General features: G+C 45.1%; 1 protein-coding gene across 12 annotated transcripts in view; it reads right to left on the bottom strand.

Annotated features, from left to right (window-relative positions):
- The window catches only part of SLC43A3 (solute carrier family 43 member 3), a 45,441-nt gene that overhangs the window by 26,818 nt on the left and 724 nt on the right, over positions 1 to 17,899 (bottom strand). Inside the window, exons 1-2 of one of the 12 annotated variants that reach the window (XM_079973296.1) lie at positions 17,460 to 17,531; positions 15,924 to 15,991 (exon numbers count right to left, since the gene is read on the bottom strand). The exons of 1 other annotated variant lie outside the window; for it this stretch is intronic. Coding sequence is in view for 4 of the 11 variants with exons in the window: in XM_079973290.1 (XP_079829416.1) it covers positions 392 to 491 (100 nt within the window). In the remaining 7 variants the exon portion in view is untranslated. Of the gene's footprint in view, positions 1 to 391; positions 598 to 2,029; positions 2,181 to 5,937; positions 5,955 to 5,988; positions 6,329 to 15,923; positions 15,992 to 17,061; positions 17,205 to 17,459; positions 17,577 to 17,899 lie in introns of those variants that run through there. 10 more of the 12 variants (XM_079973297.1, XM_079973295.1, XM_079973294.1 and 7 more) reach the window with 10 other exon arrangements.

The raw sequence follows: 17,899 nt of genomic DNA, 5'->3' as shown, positions 1-17,899 counted from the left end.
ATGGCTGTTGCATTTCATTGGGTCCAAGGTTGGCTTTTTAAAGAGTGGACACACTACAGACTCTTTGAGGATGGGGGTGGGAAGCAATGCCTTTCTCCCACTCTTGCTAAATTGCTTCCTCCAGATTCTTGCTTAATCGCATTTCTTCCTCTACCATGCCACCACACACCTCGATATCTCTCTGCATCCCTCAGTTATATTTATTACCCACTCAAGTCTATCCAGCAAGGACTCTTTTTACTCTTTGATCACCTTCCCTCACTTTCCTGAGTCATTCTCAATCTCCCAAATACGTATCTCTGTTCCTTCATGCCTCACAGCATCTGGTTCCCCTTAGAATCATTCAGCTATTTTCAAAACTTGCTCATATTTTCCCCCACAAAAATCTTACCCTTGGCTAAGCTCTCATGGGCTGGACACCTGCCAGGGAGTGAAGAGGGGCAAGAGATGCTGCTGACCTGCATATGCGCCTCATGTCTCAGAAGTGACATGGTTTTCCACAAGCCACTCTCAGACAAGACCCGAAAGACACACAGCTGCCTCCAGAGAGTGAGAGCTTTGCCAATGAAGGCAGGTCCAGTCAGCAGAATAATGAACAACAGGAAGCAGACACTGGACTGGGACCACATGCAACTTAAGAGAGTGCCCAGAGTCTCTCTCCTCCCTTATGTCTCCTCCCTCCTTCCCTAGAGGAAGGAAACAAATGTTGAAAGAGGAGATCCTCTGGTGGAAGAAGTCAATGTTACCTCTCAGTCAGACAAACAATGGCACTTGTGATGGGTACACTGACACATATTCACCAGTACTGTCACATTCATGCATAAGCTGCTGCCCCAGATCTGTCCCTTACTCGGTTTCTACCCAGATATTTCACACAGCATTGGCTTTTTCCTGTGAGATACCAGGACACTTCATGGGAAGCTGAGGTACATGGCAACTTCCTCACCCATGAAATAAATTAAATACATGTGGTGCACTTCACAAGTGGTGAAATGCACATTTTGATCTATGCTGGAATTTATCTCTGCAAAAGAAGAATATTTCACCACATAAAATGACCCCAGAAGACCTTCCTGTAGTGCAGGTCTTCTTAAGTGTGACCAAGCATTTGGTGCTCAAACTGTGTGAAAGGGGTGCCAAAACCTCTAGCTTACAAATGTAACACCTTCCTTAAAGCTTATGGCTCAATATGTTGTTCCCCAAAATGCTGACCTTTTTCTCAGAAAATTGAAAAACCCTGAACTCTGGCCTTAATTTGAACAGGAGCTTGATTCTTCAATGGTTGGCAATTATATGGCACAACTGTAGAACTCTAGAGTTGCTAGGGGCAACATTTTACAGATGACATTACACATTGCTGAAAAGCTCTACTCCAGATCTACTGCTTTTGTTTATGTTTATGTTTATGTTTATTATTATATTTCTTAGTTGCTTTATCTTGGCCAGGGCAACCCAAAGCAACATACAACCAACTCTACAAGAGCCTCTCTGATTCAAAAATCAGCAGGGTGTTGGATTGTTTGGTTAAAAATGTCCTGCAATATGGTATCAACAGTTCAAAAATGTACCTTAAGCAGCTGCAGTGTGTGTATGTAAAATAGCACAAGACCTTGGTGCACACATGCATGGTTTGACATCAGCGAAGGGCAACTTGTGGCTCTTGGTATAAGCACCATGCAGGTGGCAAGGAGGAGAAAAATGAGGGGAACGGAGGGAAAGAGAAAGGAGTGGCAGAAAGAAAGAAAAGGGGCAGCTCCAGCTTCACACAGATTTGAATACTAACCCACCCACCATTGGTTTGCAGAGCCTCCTCCCACTGAATGTGGACCCTCAACGGATTTTTTAAAAAAGGATTCACCACCCTAATTTACATGGATGTATGCTAGAGGCAAGATGCATCCCCCCTCCTCCCCCATTTCTGCAGACCTGGAGTAGGCAGCTGAAACTCAAAAAGATGGCATATCTAGGAACTCCCCCTAACAAAGTTCAAATAAGGCGTTTCCCCAGCAAAACAAAAATAGGCACTTACCAGGGGCTAGAACAGAACGAGGGGCAGTTGGCATGTATGCAGAGGTGCTCTGAGTAGGTTCAGAATGCCTTATGCTCAACAGAGCTAACGCCCCACAAATCTAACAACTGCCAAAACTTTCCCCTGGCTTTGCTGCTTCTCCACACCCTTCCCTTAGGTCTACAATATGTGGAGTAGACAAATTCTCCGTTCCTATCTACCCAGACCCAGAAGTCTGCAATCCCTCTGCTCCTTATCTCAGCCACTTGACTAGGCTAGCAACCTAGTTATGTAATGATGGGCTGGGCCAGCCCCAGCACTTGACAGAGAATCATAAATGGGCAACAAATTAGTTATTTAATTTATTATGGTAATTTTTTTAGTGCCAGGGAGTGGGGCAGGGAGAAGTACAGTGGTACCTCGGGTTACAGATGCTTCAGGTTACAGACTCCGCTAACACAGAAATAGTTCCTCCGGTTAAGAACTTTGCTTCAGGATAAAACAGAAATCATGCAGCGGCGACAGCGGGAGGCCCCATTAGCTAAAGTGGTACCTCAGGTTAAGAACAGTTTCAGGTTAAGAACGTACCTCTGGAACGAATTAAGTTCTTAACCTGAGGTACCACTGTACTTGCAGGATTTTCTGCTGCAGATGCCAAAATAACTCAACCAACCTTGAATACTAGGCACCTTGACTTGGGAGAGGGGTGCTGTTTTGCCACTCTGCCTCAGGTAGCAAAATGCCTTGGCCTGACTGTGGCCCACAAAAGATCCCACAGGCAGAAGAGAACCTCTTGCAGAAATTCCTCCAGTTTCATTTACAAGGCTATGATCTTAATAGCATTTGCCTTAGAGGTCACCAATGAATTACTGCTGGATGTGCCCCTTTAGCTTCCTGCTATTTCTCTTGGGATTGTTTAAATTAAAATGAGATGTCAAGCTCAAATGGGTTGGAGGGCTCAGCTCTCCACATAGCAGATGCACAAGGGCACAGCTACATATATTTTTCCATAGACAAAAGAATTATAGCTGTGCCCTTGTACATCTGCTAGTCAGTACTACATGAATTCACCTCCATTAGATGACAAGTTTGAAATAATTTAAAAAGGTTTGATGCCCTGCCCTAAGGTTTTGTGGGTACTTTGTAGAAACATGTCACAATGTGCCCTTAAGGTACATTCCCTGAAACATTTGCAGAAGGATAGATACAGAGGTTAGGGAATTTTGAATAAAATCAGTATATTTTTTGCATTTTTAATTGATTTTCAAATATAATGTAAAATCAAAACAGAAGGAATGAACAAAGCAAGTCTTTGAGGCTTTACAAAGTCCTAGATTCTTTACTGCTCAATTTGCCCTAAAGTCACAAAGCAACAAAATTGGTTAGGATTTAGGTGGATGAGTTCCTCCCCAAAGGCAGTGCAATTGGAAGCGAAAGGAGAGACCTGGTAAAATTCATACCCTGACTGGCAGCTAGAACTGCAAGTCACAGAATCCCTCCCCTACTTCCTGCCTCTTTTGTGTTTGGTGTTTTCAGTTAATAAAGAAGTAGGACAAGGTTACAAAATATATATTTTAAGAACACCTTAGGAGACTTCCCAAGATTCTAACACTGTTCCAGAGCTTCGGAGCTAGGCAACTACACCCTAGACTGCCTTGGATCCAAGCTATTTTGGATTCCAAAGTGGTCCAGGTATCTCAGAGATGAAGATCTGCAAACTCTGCCTTTTTCACAGAAACTACATACTATCTTGACTGTTCACAGCACTGGGACTTCAAGAAGTAGGACTGTATTAACATGGTGTGTGATGGGCATCCTAACCCTCTTACAGAGGAGTTTCCAAAGGAGACATAATGATGACCAAATAAAGTTTTAAGTTAATCTACCAAGGTAATGAATTAAAAAACACTGAATTTGTGTACACAATCTTTAGTGCTTTGCTATGAACTATCGTAACGGAGACTACATAGTGTGGATGTGTGTGTTGGGTATTTGCAGTATGGTAGCGCAGAGAGCTTGCTGGGGAGACCATGCATTAAAAAGGGACTCAAAAATAACTTAAACAAGGTTTTAATAGCAAAAACAAAAACTCCATTTACACTAAATACATCAACAACAAACCAGACCCAACCACCAACCCATCCCCCAGGGTAATGGGAGAGCTAGGTGCTGCTCCTTATATACTACACCCAAATGCTGACACACCTTAATCAGTACAACTCAGCAGCACCTGCTATGTTTCACAGCTGTAAAGCTGGGTCTCGTTATTTAGCTCTGGCCCTTTCTCTGGCCCCTTAAAGACATACACATCGGGTGGAACAATGATGAACCTTTACATTTAAAGAAACCATTCAAGAGTGTGGAGGAGGGGAACAATGCAACCCTTCACTCTTTAAGGCAAGTGTGAGTAACCTTTGGCCCTCTAGACATTGCTAAGCTACAACTCCCAAGCATGGCCAATGGACAGGGATAATGGGAGTTGTACTTCAGCAACTCCTGGCAGACCAAAGGTTCACCGCGTCTACGCTATATAGTGAAGGGCCAGTTAATAATCTTTTGTGCCTGTGAGTGTGCATCCAGCTCACCATTTATTTTCCATGATCTGCTCTTCGTTGTCACACAGACCTACTTAAAAGGAGTGACAGCTACCACCAAGGCCACTTTGTTGCAACCCAGTCATGAAAATTCTCCAGATATTCTCTTTTGCCCTCACAGAACACAATTACTGCTCGCCTCCTCCAAGAGGGGGGCAGGGTTTGCGACACCGCGCAGCGGTTCCCGGGACCAGGGTGCCATCCACCTTGGCTACAGGGTTGCCATCTCCCCGTCCCCATCTCAGCGGGTCAATGGGCTGCAGGATGGGGGTGGGGTGAGGGTCGGAAAAAGGCCGATGCTCTTAGCCCAGGCTCACTTTGTTTTCTTTCCAGGTTCACCCCCCCCCACCCCACCCCTAAAATATAGCACGGTCTTCTTTTGCAGGCTAACCTCTTGCTTCCTAGGTCAGCGGGCGCTGCTATAGTTGTAAGATGGTTGCTGTGTTCAGAACCGGGAAGGAATTTCCCTGCATTGGCAGGTTTTGCCTTCCCCGTAGCAATTTGTCACAACTTTGGCGGTTTTGGGCCTTGGTCGGTATTCTATAGTCTATCTTTGAGATGCGGGTAGCATCTGCAAGCACCCCCATGCGGCGGCGTCAGCAGGATCCATGAAAGGGTTGCTTGCAGGAGTCACTGGCACTAGAGCAGCAGCATACAGTCAAACTCCCAGCTTCGGCGAAGTGGGAGGGCACACTGTGTAAGTTCATGCTTTACAGTCCACTCCCACAACACCTGACTGCCCTGCACATCCTCAGCCTATGAGAGGGATACCTTCCAAGGCCTAAGCCAAGGTTCCTACACCTGAAATTCGATAAAGTTGTGGCCTCATTTAAGCCCACACATTGTTGTCATGTCTCATTCCTGGCAGGTAGGCTCCAGGGACAGGGTTTAGCGCGTGGGCTCACAACATAACCCAGACTGCAAGCATCACAAACTAGATAACAAAAAGTCAAGGGGCTAGGCTGCTTCATATCTGCAACTTAGAACTTAATGCATATATCTTCCATTAAATAAATATGCAGCAAGATGCCCACTCTACTTCTCCACCCATATCTCCACACCAACAATTCCAGGATATTTGCATTTTCCTGATTACTACACAGGTGGTGCAATCCCTTCTGCCTTAAGAGCCCTACAAAGAATGGTACACGTGCATCAGTTTACCAAGCAACAGTATGTTTAGACTTAACAGTTTTGTCATGGAAATGAGGAACAGAAGACAGCCCACTTTGGTTGCACTTGGAGCTTTTCTGTACAAAACCACATCACTCTCCTAGTACACAGTAAGAATTGCAGTTGCAACATGCCAATTGACCTAAACCTGGGGAAACTTACATGCACCTCAGAAGACCACTAGCCTCTCTTCAAAGCTGGAGATGTACCTACGTTGCTTTGTGTCTTCCATTGCGCTGCACTTTGCACCATCTGGATGTCTTAGCTCAGGCATGTCCAAAGTCCGTTTGGGGGCTTAATCTGGCCCGCCGGTCGATTTAATCCAGCCCCAGTCCCTGTGGCAGTTTATTTCCTGGGGTAAAATCCTTTAAAAAGCTCAACTACTTTGGTCGGCCCTCACACATGTTCACTTCATCAAATCTGGCCCTCTTTGAAAAAAGTTTACCCCCCCCCCCCCGTCTTAGCTGAACTCCCGCATGTGTGCCATTAAGCAAATCTCATGGGGGGGGGCATATGTGTGTCTTCCAAGCCATTAGCGCTGCTCCCACTCCAAGCTGCAAGAAGAAGGGACAAGCACCTTCTGCTACCGCTTACAGTTAGAAAGACCTTTTAATTCCTAACGAGACTTTGCACCTTACACTTGTTTATTTAACTTCCTTAATGGACCCTTAATGGAGGTACATTATTGCAAGGGCTTGTGAAAAGTCCACTTAATTATGCCAAAGGAGTTGCTTTCCAGCACTAAAGATTAACTTTGGCCCAGAACTATCACTCTTTCCATATGCCTGGATTTCCCTTTCCCACTGCACTGATTGTGTGTCATTATTGACACCGACTATGCCAAGATTTGTAGGTCACACTTTCTAAAATCATTATGATTCCCTCAGTAATTTTTCTGTTAACCTTTCCGTCACGTCAGGATTTTTTACAACTGTGCAGCTGGCATGGCAGAGTGATGCCTGCACTTTGGTCCAGGGTGGTTGAATTTACCACAGTTTAGGGACAGACAACACATATATCTGAGATTAAGGTGTCATTGGGACACACACTCCCCCTGCGGCATAATAAACTGTCTATGCATGGGATACACAGTCCTACCCCCCCCCCCACATCCTATTAGCATCTCTAGACAAACACAATGCTTATTTAATGGTTAGTATAGCGCTTCAAAACCTGACAAGACCTGTTTGACCCGAGAAAATAGAGCAGGCATATTATTTATTAAATAATATCCTACTTTTCCTCCAGAGAATTCAAAGCAGCATACAAGATCTTCCCCATCCCTCACTCTAATTTAATCCTCTGAGGTAGGTTAATCTGAGAGGTAAGGACTGGCCTGAGTCATTTCGTCCACCGAACACAGTGCCTCCTTGCACAATATTTAAATACACTGACAAAAGAATACACCTTTTATTTATCTTGTTTAAATATGTATAAGCACACTTTCATATAAAATATTGCAAGGCAGCATACAAACTAAAAATACTATAATAAAAACAAGAAAAACACCAGGCATACCAGCTGATTGGCAAAAAAAAAAAATCTCAGGTTCAAAAAGCCTGTTTTTCAGAAGATGTCTAAAAGCGAGCAGAGATGACTCCTGCTGAACCTCTACTGGCAAGGAGTTCTGCAGGGTCTGCCTGCCACACTATAGTCTCAGTTTGTGGTGAAGGCCAGCTGAACTGGGGTTGGCCTCCTCTGCCCCATCAGAAGACCTCAGTGATCAAGGTGAAGCTTAAAAATGTGGTGGCATGGATGGAATAATGTCTACTGCTATAGTGCAAGTACATTTTTCAGTCAATTTTAACATTGCACTCAATCTTTTCTATTGCTATGCATCAAATTAATCTAGGCATCCAGATCATATTCAACCTATTCTGAGGACCAGGCCAAGACACTGAGGTACCCGAGGCAAACCACAAAATGGTGGGGGGACTCTGCTAGGAAAGAAGGGGTGAGTGAAGCTCTACATCCAGGAATGGGGGGGGGGGGAGAGAGAGATTTACATTGGGAACAATGGGGGAAGGAGACCAGCAGCCCCTTCTATTCGCCAAGAGGCCACTCTAGAGCCAGCATAGGAGGAGCTGTTGAGGAGGTGACAAATTCAGCCTCCAAGGAGTGCAGCACAGTTTTTGCTGTCACTGAGATGGCGGCGGCAGCAGCAGACTATGTATTGAAAGCCAGATCTGCTGCCCCTGTGGGATCCTGCTGCCTGAGGCAGTTGCCTCACCTTGCCTCATGGGTGGACCAGCCCTGCCTATTCTGCACTGATTCCAAGTCAATTCGATGTGCTGGCTTTGGCTTTTAAAACCCTAAACAGTTTGGGATCAGGTTATCCAAGGACTACCCTGATCTCTGAAGATGTTTTCATTCCAGTCTGCACTTGATTAATTAATGGGCTATGCCTGAAGGTTTTTAGCTGTTGATAGTTTTCAGTTACTTTGTTAATATTAATGATTAAACTGCAGTCGCTGTTATTTTCAAGTGTTTATCACCTGAGAAGGGCAGCGTGTCCTAAAAGATGTGATACAATTTCTTTACATACACATTTATGTAGATTTCATAATTGCATAAAATCATTTTGAGCAAGACTCCTTGTAGAGGGAAAATGCTCAATTATGGCTTTTTAAAAAGTTTTTAAAATGTGTTTGTTAATTACAATGATGACAATTTTGTGTTTTTGGTCTTTATTCTATGCACTTATACCATACACAGGGCTTTTTTCAGCTGGAACTCAGTTCTGACACCTCTTAGGTGGGCACCATTGCCATTCTAAGAGAACAAGGGATGTGTTCATGGTGAGTTCTGGCACCTTTTTCTAGAAAAATAGCACTGACCCTATGCAGATATTATTTGAAGTTTTGAAGTAAATTAGTTTTTTTTATTAAATACCTTTTCCTCAAGTATATTGTCTTTATATAATTTGGTAGTTTACGGTACATCCTGCCAGAACCCACTGAGAAGGACAAAAAAGGTGTACTTCCTTCATAGGTGACCTTATATGTTAGCTGATAAATTAGTGTAACCTAAGTACTGGGGCAGTGGCGTAGCGTGGGTTGTCAGCACCCGGGGCAAGGCAAGTAATTTGCGCCCCTTAACCCATGGATTTGCGCCCCCTAACCTGTGGATTTGCGCCCCCTAACCCTAACCCCAGATGTTGCGCCCGGTGTGGCCGGCCCCCCTGCACCCCCCACGCTACGCCACTGTACTGGGGGGAGTATGAAACTCACAGTAGGGGGCAGAAATACAATACAGAGAACTTGTCAAACACCTAGTAGTCACAAAAAATAGGTGGTATGCTACATTTAACTCTGTGGATCACAAGTAACTGTGCAAGTCTGTAACAGCTGGGTGTATGAAATCCATGGTCAACTTTACAGCCAGACTGTTTGGTTCTGCCCTTGAAAATGGGAAACAACAGCTGGTCCAGAATCACAGGTTCTTGGTTAGTCGTCAGGAATGGACTGCAGAGTTTGTGCAGTGCTAGAAAAACTGCACTGGTCTGGACCACAGGTTAGTTTCCAGGCACAATCCGAAGTGCTAGTTCTTTTACAGTCCTCAATGTCCTGGACAAGGATACCTCTGGTAGCACTTTTTCCTACATAAACTGCCTTGTGTGATTGATTTGTCTCCCAAACCCCTTTCCTGGCCTGCCACAACCAGAGCCAGCCTGAGGCTAACCTGTGTCTCCTCCCTCCCTGTCAGGGAAGATGGAGTGAGTGAAGATATACATGAGGAACAAGGGAGCAAGGAAGATTGACATCGGGATCTGCTGTCCCCAGGGATACTGTCACCTCATCTGGCCTCATGGGCGGGTGAAACCTGGCCACAACTCAGAGGCAGAGCTGGCAGCTACAAGAAACAGGCCCTTTGGGGCAGCAGCACATATGCCCTTTAGAAATCTGTCCAGTGGAGCCCAGGTCCAAAAAGAAGTTGGCAACCCTAACCACCACATTCCCGTGTTTAGAGGGCAGTGTCTCCGGATGGAAAACGTAACTTCCAAGCATAATGGAGCCCCAGTATTTTAGAAATGTACTGTTTCTTTTACTGATTTTTCAGAGGAGAGCTCTTTATTCCACTGCACACCCTTCCTGTACTGTCCAGTTGACTAAACCAGGGTTGCCACATTTCAAAAGGTGAAAATCCAACCACAAAAGTTGTTGTGTGTTTTTTGTGTTTTTTAACTATTTTTAAGAAATATCAGCAAAAACGACACTGCCGCCATGGATTGCTATATGGATTTTCCAGGACATTCCACCGATTTCTGCCCAGACACTGTTTTCAACTTCAGTATTCCGGGTATGTCAAGGAAAATCTGGACATATGACAACCCTAAGTAAACTCTTATATAGTGTGTATATTCTGTGTTTAAAATGTAGAGTGAGTAACATCTCAGTTGTGGTGCATATATTTTCAGGTTAACAGATAGCTAAACAATATGTGTGGATTATCAACAGGTAATGTGCACAGAAAAAAAATTCTTAAGAAAATGGTCTCTTGGAGAGGTCCAATGCAATTATGTATGTTATATCACAAAATCATTAATGATGACTTTTCCTAAGATGTTTGGAACCTGATGGATCTGCCTGCTGTTAACCAAGTAATTTCTAGCACCAATTTCTCATGAGACTATCTCTAGAGCAGGGGTGGGAAACCTGAGGCCATCCAGATGTTCCTGGACTACAGCACGCATCATCCCTGAACATGTTGGCTGGAGCTGGTGGAAACTGGAGTCCAACAAAATCTGGAGATACACAGATCCCCCATCTCCCAACATATTATGTCACAGTGGATAGAGGGGCTCTGTTGTGCAAGGCCCTTTAAAATGCATGGGAGTTGTATAGCAGCACAACCATGTTTTATCACTGCTCACATCCATTTTAATTGGGCTAAAGGAACAGGAAAACATCCTAGTGTACAAACCATTTTAACCAATACATGTGGCAGGTGTCTGTTTTGTCTTGAGTTGCAAAAAGGCTGTAGCTATAAAGCAGTGAAGAAAAACTAACCAGATCCACCCATTAGTTTTGAGAGGTGGCGGAGGAAGGGAGACAAGGAAGGTGTTTGAAATGCATTCATCATAATCACCCAGATTGTTTTGCTTGCAGAAAAAGCCTAAGAGAGAAGAGGTAATAAGGCTGCACGGCTGGGAAGGAAGACTGAAAGGAATCTAATAACAAAGTAAAACAGAATCTGTGTGCAAGGTATAGGAGCAGCAGCGGATTAAGTCTGACATAAAGAGCAACATGCTGATGACAGTACTCTGTCATTTAAACCATGAACAGTCAGTGGGGCTGTAAAACAAGAATACTTTTGTGGTAAATTATCTGGAATTATCTGGGAAAGCTACAGTAGAGGCTCCTCATTATACAGATTGATTGTTTCTATTTTAAACGTTCGCAGGCACGCACACACAAAGCCCTAAGGCCACTACTTATGCACCTGAGACAGTCATTCAGGAATGCAGACTCAGGTGCACTGCATTTCAGCAATCCCAACGGAAGCAGAATCAGTTCCTCGGTCATCTTTGGGGAAGGGGGGGGATGCTTCTTTTGGGCTGTGTCCCACAAACCATAATTTCAGCATTTTCTTCCACTTCTCTGTTTTGTTAGTACTGTATTGTGTAAATCAAATAGTAATAGGGACATACATTTCATTTCATTTCATTTCATTTCATTTCATAACTTACATTGCAAGTAAGACATGTTGAAATGCTGGGTTGCCAACTTTTTAAGGGCCCTGTTCCCTTCTTGGTAGGGGCAGCCTGGGGGGGGGGCAGGGAGGCTGTGTTACCAAATGGAGCTTTCCTCATTACTTTTGCCTCCTTGCCAGGAAAAGTTGTTAAATTTCTGCTCATTAGACTGCAGTTAAATGGTCAGGAACAGGCTTGGTATGAATGTTGGCAACCCTAACAGAAACCTTCAGATGTTCCTATACTATGCATAACAAAGCTCTTGGTTGTTTGTTTATGAGGGGATAATCATTTATACAAGAACAATAGTAAGTTGCATTTAGAGAGAAAAGACAACCCAGATTTACCCCCAAAAAGAATCTTGGACCTGTAAGCAGAACAAACAAACCCTGGGAGAGTACAGTTTATGGTCTCTTTAGGGGAAACGAGGTACAGCTTGTGGATACCAGGGCTGAAGGCAAACTCTCTACCATCAGCCTCTTCGCCAGTCCAAATTCACATCTCTTTTGGATATAAAAGACTAGCTCATTAAATGCCAAGCATGACACTGCTGGAACAGACCAAAACTGTCCAGCATATGACCCCAGGGACTGGTTTCCTTGGATTATAAACAGCCTATTCATGGTGCTACAATGCACACCTCCCCCTCTCAGAAACACTTCATAGTCCTCTCATTCCATACAGAGCTCCCTTCTGTGCTACAGAGACGGACTCTCTCTCCAAAATCAGTCTTGCTCCTCCTCCTCATGAAGTACAAGCCCTCTTATGCATCTGCCCATATCACTGGCTTTCCAGGTCTCCATTTTCTTTTTTTACTGACCCTATATTTGTACAGTAAAGTACAGTAAAAAGGTATGTTGCAAATAAGTAGATAAAGTTTTTTCTCATCACCTTGTATCTCCTTGTTTGTTTGTTTTTAAAAAATCACCGGCAGACTTTCTGCTTGTCAGGTGTTTGAGGCAGAAGAACATGATTGTCAAAAAAAAGTTGCTGATCATGTTAAGACTAAAATAAAATTTAAAAATTGGTGCCTTGAAGCATTCTAATATAAGGAACAGAACCATTAAGATGTATGCAGTGTAACATAAAATGAGATCATTAATTGATTTGAGTTTGGGAAGAATTCACTTTCAATTTGTGAATAATTAACTACATAAAACAGAATAGAGGGACACGAAGGTCATGAGTAGAAATGCATTGAACAAAATGCCCTTGCTGGTCAGTAGGTATGCTGCTAAGCAACAACCAAAGGCTCTGATTCAGCAAAGCATTTAACTCAAATCCAGCAAACTTAGCAAGCCACACTGTGAAGCACCTCTCCTCTCCTTTAAAAAGCAGGTGTGGAGCAGGAGGTGAGGGACTTGAAGTGGGCTGTGCGGAGACAGGTGGGTGAGGTGTAAAGAGAGGTGCTGGGGAAGGGTAGCACACAATATCGGCAAACAGGGATGGCAGCTCCTTGTATGTTTGATACCCTTTTAACTGGCCAGCTGAGGTGAGTCTGGCTGTTGAAAAATAGTCCTGGGAATTGCAGCTTGGCAAGAGTGCTGCAAATAAAGTTAGAATTCTCTAACCTCTATTTACATAGCAATTCCTTAAGGAGACAGAATTATGTTTAGGGAGAATCTTGTTGTCTTAAACCAGCTGAGCAAGTAGCCCTACCCGTTTCCTCTGCAGAATATCAATTCTCCTCATAGAGGCAGCAATACAATCAAAATTATCTGCTGAGAGGGATCCTATGCAGGCCTACTAGGATGTGTATTCTGTTAGAGCTCAATAAGACTTGCAGTACAATCCTATGCATGCCTACCTAGAAGTAAACCCTTGATTTTAATGAGACCTATGTCCAGGTATGTGAGTATATTACAACCTAAATTCCTAGTAAGTGCACTTAGGATTGGAGTATAAAGACAGGGCTAAATTGACTTAAGGTCAATTCAAACTATAAAATATCCAACAAAGACAGCAATTCTACACCCACTTACATGGAAGCAAACTGCACTGAACTCAGTGGCACTTGCTTCCAGGGAGACATATATAGGATTGCACTGTTCATTCCAATTACATTTTAGTAGTTGTGTGATACTCTTGGAAGTCCCTTTTCTGTGACAATACTGAGATATCTTATCCACCCAAAATTAATAAGAGGTGGCAATAGCCTTACTGCTGCCCTTCAGCGATTCTGAGATGTGGGATCAGACCTACACAGTAAAACAAACTAACTAACCCTCCTTAAAAGTTTATTATGGCTCTTCAGTGATAAAGGTAAAGGTAAAGGTACCCCTGCCCATACGGGCCAGTCTTGACAGACTCTGGGGTTGTGCGCCCATCTCACGTAAGAGGCCAGGGGCCAGCGCTGTCCGGAGACACTTCCAGGTCACGTGGCCAGCGTGACATCGCTGCTCTGGCGAGCCAGAGTCACACACGGAAACGCCGTTTACCTTCCCGCTGGTAAGCGGTCCCTACTTATCTACTTGCACCCGGAGGTGCTTTTGAACTGCTAGGTTGGCAGGCGCTGGGACCGAGCAGCGGGAGCGCACCCCGCCGCAGGGATTCGAACCGCCGACCTTTCGATCGGCAAGTCCTAGGCGCTGAGGCTTTAACCCACAGCGCCACCTGCGCCACTATCACCTCTTCAGTGATAGCCAAGGTCAAATCCACTAGGGATTTGCTTCTTGACTAGCTCCAGGCCTCATTTATTTTATCCTTGTTGCTAATTTCAGCTGCTATGTTGACTTTCCAAACAGCGGAGTGGGGGTAAGGACATTTTGCAAGCTTCAGACTCCCCCCCCCCCCATCTCCTGGGTCAACAAGAATAAAACTTTCCACAGGAACTCTGATTTCACAACATATTGTCATGGCTATCAGATCAAAAAGAGAAAACGGCCTACAGCTTTAATTATCTCACAGAAGAGCTTTTCTCACCCCTTGCTGAAATCCCCTTTTTCAACAGAAACCCTCTCCTCTTTTGCATCTCACCTAGGGCTTTCAAAGGTGGAATTGAGGGGGGGTTTTGCGGGTTTCCTTTAAAAAAACTTTTGGGGTATCCTGATTTTTACTTTTTGAAATATGGCAACCCTGTCTCACCACACTTGCATTCTGTTTATAGAATGGGGGGAAATATGTTGCAATTCAGTAGTATCAGTGTGACTGTTTTGTACTCACGGGTCTTTACAGTGTAACCTATAAACTAATAGCAAACTGATTTTATAGTCAAAATGGCAACATTCACACACACAAACAGGTTTGGGGGAAACCCGAGGTTTATAGCAGTTAGAGGGAAAGCCCTACAGGGATGAGGGGTAAACACACACACGGGGGGGGGGGGAATGTTCAGTGAGGACTGAGCATGGCAGTAGGCACAACATGCTGACTTACAGTTAAAGAGAGAGAATAGAACAGAGTATCCTAGAAAAGGTTAGCTGGCACACTACATTGCAACATTTTGTTGCAGGTTCCACTTGCTGACCACTCATTTGGGAGAATGCAAAACTATCCCTCTCTACACTTAGTACCACCAACAGTTGAACACACATTTGCACAGCCTGCCACACACCTAATAATATGCACTACACTCTTGTGTATGCATGCCTGCACATCCAAGTGCACCTTGTTTCTGCAAAGGAGGGAGTGAAGGGAAGGCCCAGGCACATTTCACAGCATTCTGGCTTTCTAAAGCAAATAAATGTACAAGTAGCTGTGAAACATGTTTTTAAAAATACGACATAAGGAAAAGCAAACATTGCCTAATTTAACTATACCTGTGGTTTCCTCAAGGTCTTGGTCATCCCAGGAGAGAGCTTTCTCCTTTTCAAAGAGGGAAGTTAGCTCATGCTCAGAAGCATAAGGTCCATTCAGAAATGTCCACAGGCAGTGGACAGGACCTAAAGGAAACACAAGTCTAGGGGAATTGACAACTGCTCTAATAGACCATACTCGCATTTAATTCCATTTTCATCCCAGCAAATAGATTAGAAAGTAGTAATTGATGCAAATTGTTCTCCTGCTGCTACAAAAGGGAGGTGCTTGGATATTTGGTTAAATGAATAAAAAGACAAGGTTCTGTGCAGTTTCTGACCACCTGAGGCATAGACACAGACGACACTGTCTATTTCCTGAGCAGCACAAACTGCAGGGCCTGTATAAACTTTTAGGTAATAATTGAGCAAGTGGAAGATAAAATGAGGACTTTGCGAAATATATGATTCAGCAGACCTCAGTAGGGCACAAAATCATGTGTTCTTGCTTATGAGCAAGAAAAAGAGGCAAGAGAGAAGTCTGCAGATATCAGACAAAGACTGATTCTTTTCATTATCTCCTTGCCTGCCATTTCAGGACCACAAACAGTGGACAGGACCTCGGATAAATGCTGGAGGCAGTGCTTTTTTGGTTTTGAAAAGAGGAATAAAGCTGCAATGCTGCACACACTTACAAGGGAGTAAAGTCCCACTGTACTCACATATTGCTTTTGTCCCACTGTTGCCTCTGGTCAAACAGTTGTTGAAACAATACGAAATGCTGCAAAACCTGTTTGTCAGACATAACAATGGGATGAGTGCATATCCCCTACTCAATGGCCTACTCTATCTTCAACTCTGAAAAGCAAGCAAAACAAATCACTTGTCTCCCACTAAAGAGCTTCTCTTGGGATTCCAGAGACCACTTCTGAGCAAGGCCTGTCTTTACCCAGAATCCTCCTACCTCAATATTTCACAACAAAAACTCTTCCTCCTTGTCCCAGGGGTCTAGAACACCACCAGGTACTCACCTGCTCCAAAGGATACATGCTAGTATTGCCAGCTTTTCTCTAGAGAGCCAGACCTGCCATGAATTCCACATCTACTTATGCTAGTCAAGCATGTTGACTTTCAGCATCCCAAAACCACAACACGGAATTATTTCCAGGTGTGCTGTAAATAGTGCATGTTTGGCTTTCTTTTCAGAGCAGAGACAGATATGGGGGCTATTTTAATTTTCTGTAGAATTTTATATTGGGTCGAGATTTTGGCCTATTCATCTGTTTTCAGTAATGACACCTACCCTGGAGACAGGACAATTAAGAAACCTAAATAAATGCACAACACGTGGGATACAAACACTTCCTCACAACTACCGGTCTGCTCAGAATTTATTCGGGTTGCCGGCCTCTCATCTCTGAATTGTCACTACCTGTATCCATGTAACCTCAGGCAACCCCAGGGCCATGGGTTCGAGCCCCACTTTGGGCAAAAGATTCCTGCATTACAGAGGGTTGGACTAAGATGACCCAAGTCTACTATTCTGATACAAAAAGCAAGAAACACCTCCCTTCTATTCTTTGACCACCTTTCAGAGCAACCTACTCCCAACTGCTCACACACACCTGTACAAGTCAAACTTTCTGATGTCTTCCTATGAAGTTAGGCGCCGAGGCTGCTTCCCTCCCCACATTTTCACGGCAGTAGTAGCGGCCCGACACGTGGCTCACTTATTCAGAAGTCGCCGGGGATGCATTCAAGGTAGGCATGCTCAAATATCATTGCGCCGAGAGCAACCAACTTCCAAGATCCCTCTGACAAATAGGCGCTTTTAGGGGGCACCTGGCGCTCCAGACATACCTCCTTCCTAAGGCTCAAGGCCCCTCTTCCACTCAGTCCAATGCGAAGAGGGGGACGTCGACTAGCCCCGTGTGGCCAAAGGACAGGCTGCTCTGGAAGAGACCACTATCCGTGCCCCCCCCACCCTTGGAAGAGACCACTATTCCTCCTACCTGCACATATGCGCGCTGGCAACCTCCCTCAGCTGCAGGTACTTTCCCCTTCCCTCCCCACGCGCCCGGAGGTGTCAGTCACCGGCCCCGCCCCCGCCCTGCCCCCCCGGGGCCCCTCGCCGATTGGGTGGCCGCCTCTCCCTGCCTACTCCCCCTCCCCTGCTCGCACGAGGCTCCCGGCGACAGGCCCGCCCCAGCCCCACATGAAAGGAAGCCGCGCGCATTTGCTCCCGCGGAGAGACTCACCCTGCCCGCGTCAATCCGGCCGGCCGACTGTTGTCATAGCTGGGTCGTGCAGCCCTGGCCGCGCGCCACGGGTGTCCTCCATAGGCAGCGCGGGGTGCTCTGACGTCAGCGCGGAGACACGCCTCTCCCGCTCGCCGTCTCTTCAGGAGCCGCGTATTGGACCAGCCCCCGCCCCCCTGGGCCGCGCCAGATGAAAGGGATTGTTCTCCTCGCCACCTCCGGCGCGCCAAAACGGCCGCGCTTTTCGCCATTAGCCCTCCGGGAACCCTATATATAGGCTCCTGCAGCCCTATCGGGGATTTAGCTCAGGGAGGAGACACGTGTCAGAAATGGAGTGGCGGCGTGCCGGTGTGACAAAATGAACTAGGCCACTTCAGATGATCGCTAACAACAACAACAACAACGACGACGACGACGACGACAACAACAACAACAACAGA

This window comes from Podarcis cretensis (assembly GCF_951804945.1).
Source record: "Podarcis cretensis genome assembly, chromosome: 1".
Classification (NCBI taxonomy): Eukaryota; Metazoa; Chordata; class Lepidosauria; order Squamata; family Lacertidae; genus Podarcis; species Podarcis cretensis.
Note: the sequence above shows the minus strand (reverse complement) of the source record. Positions and strands in the feature narration are given on the sequence as shown.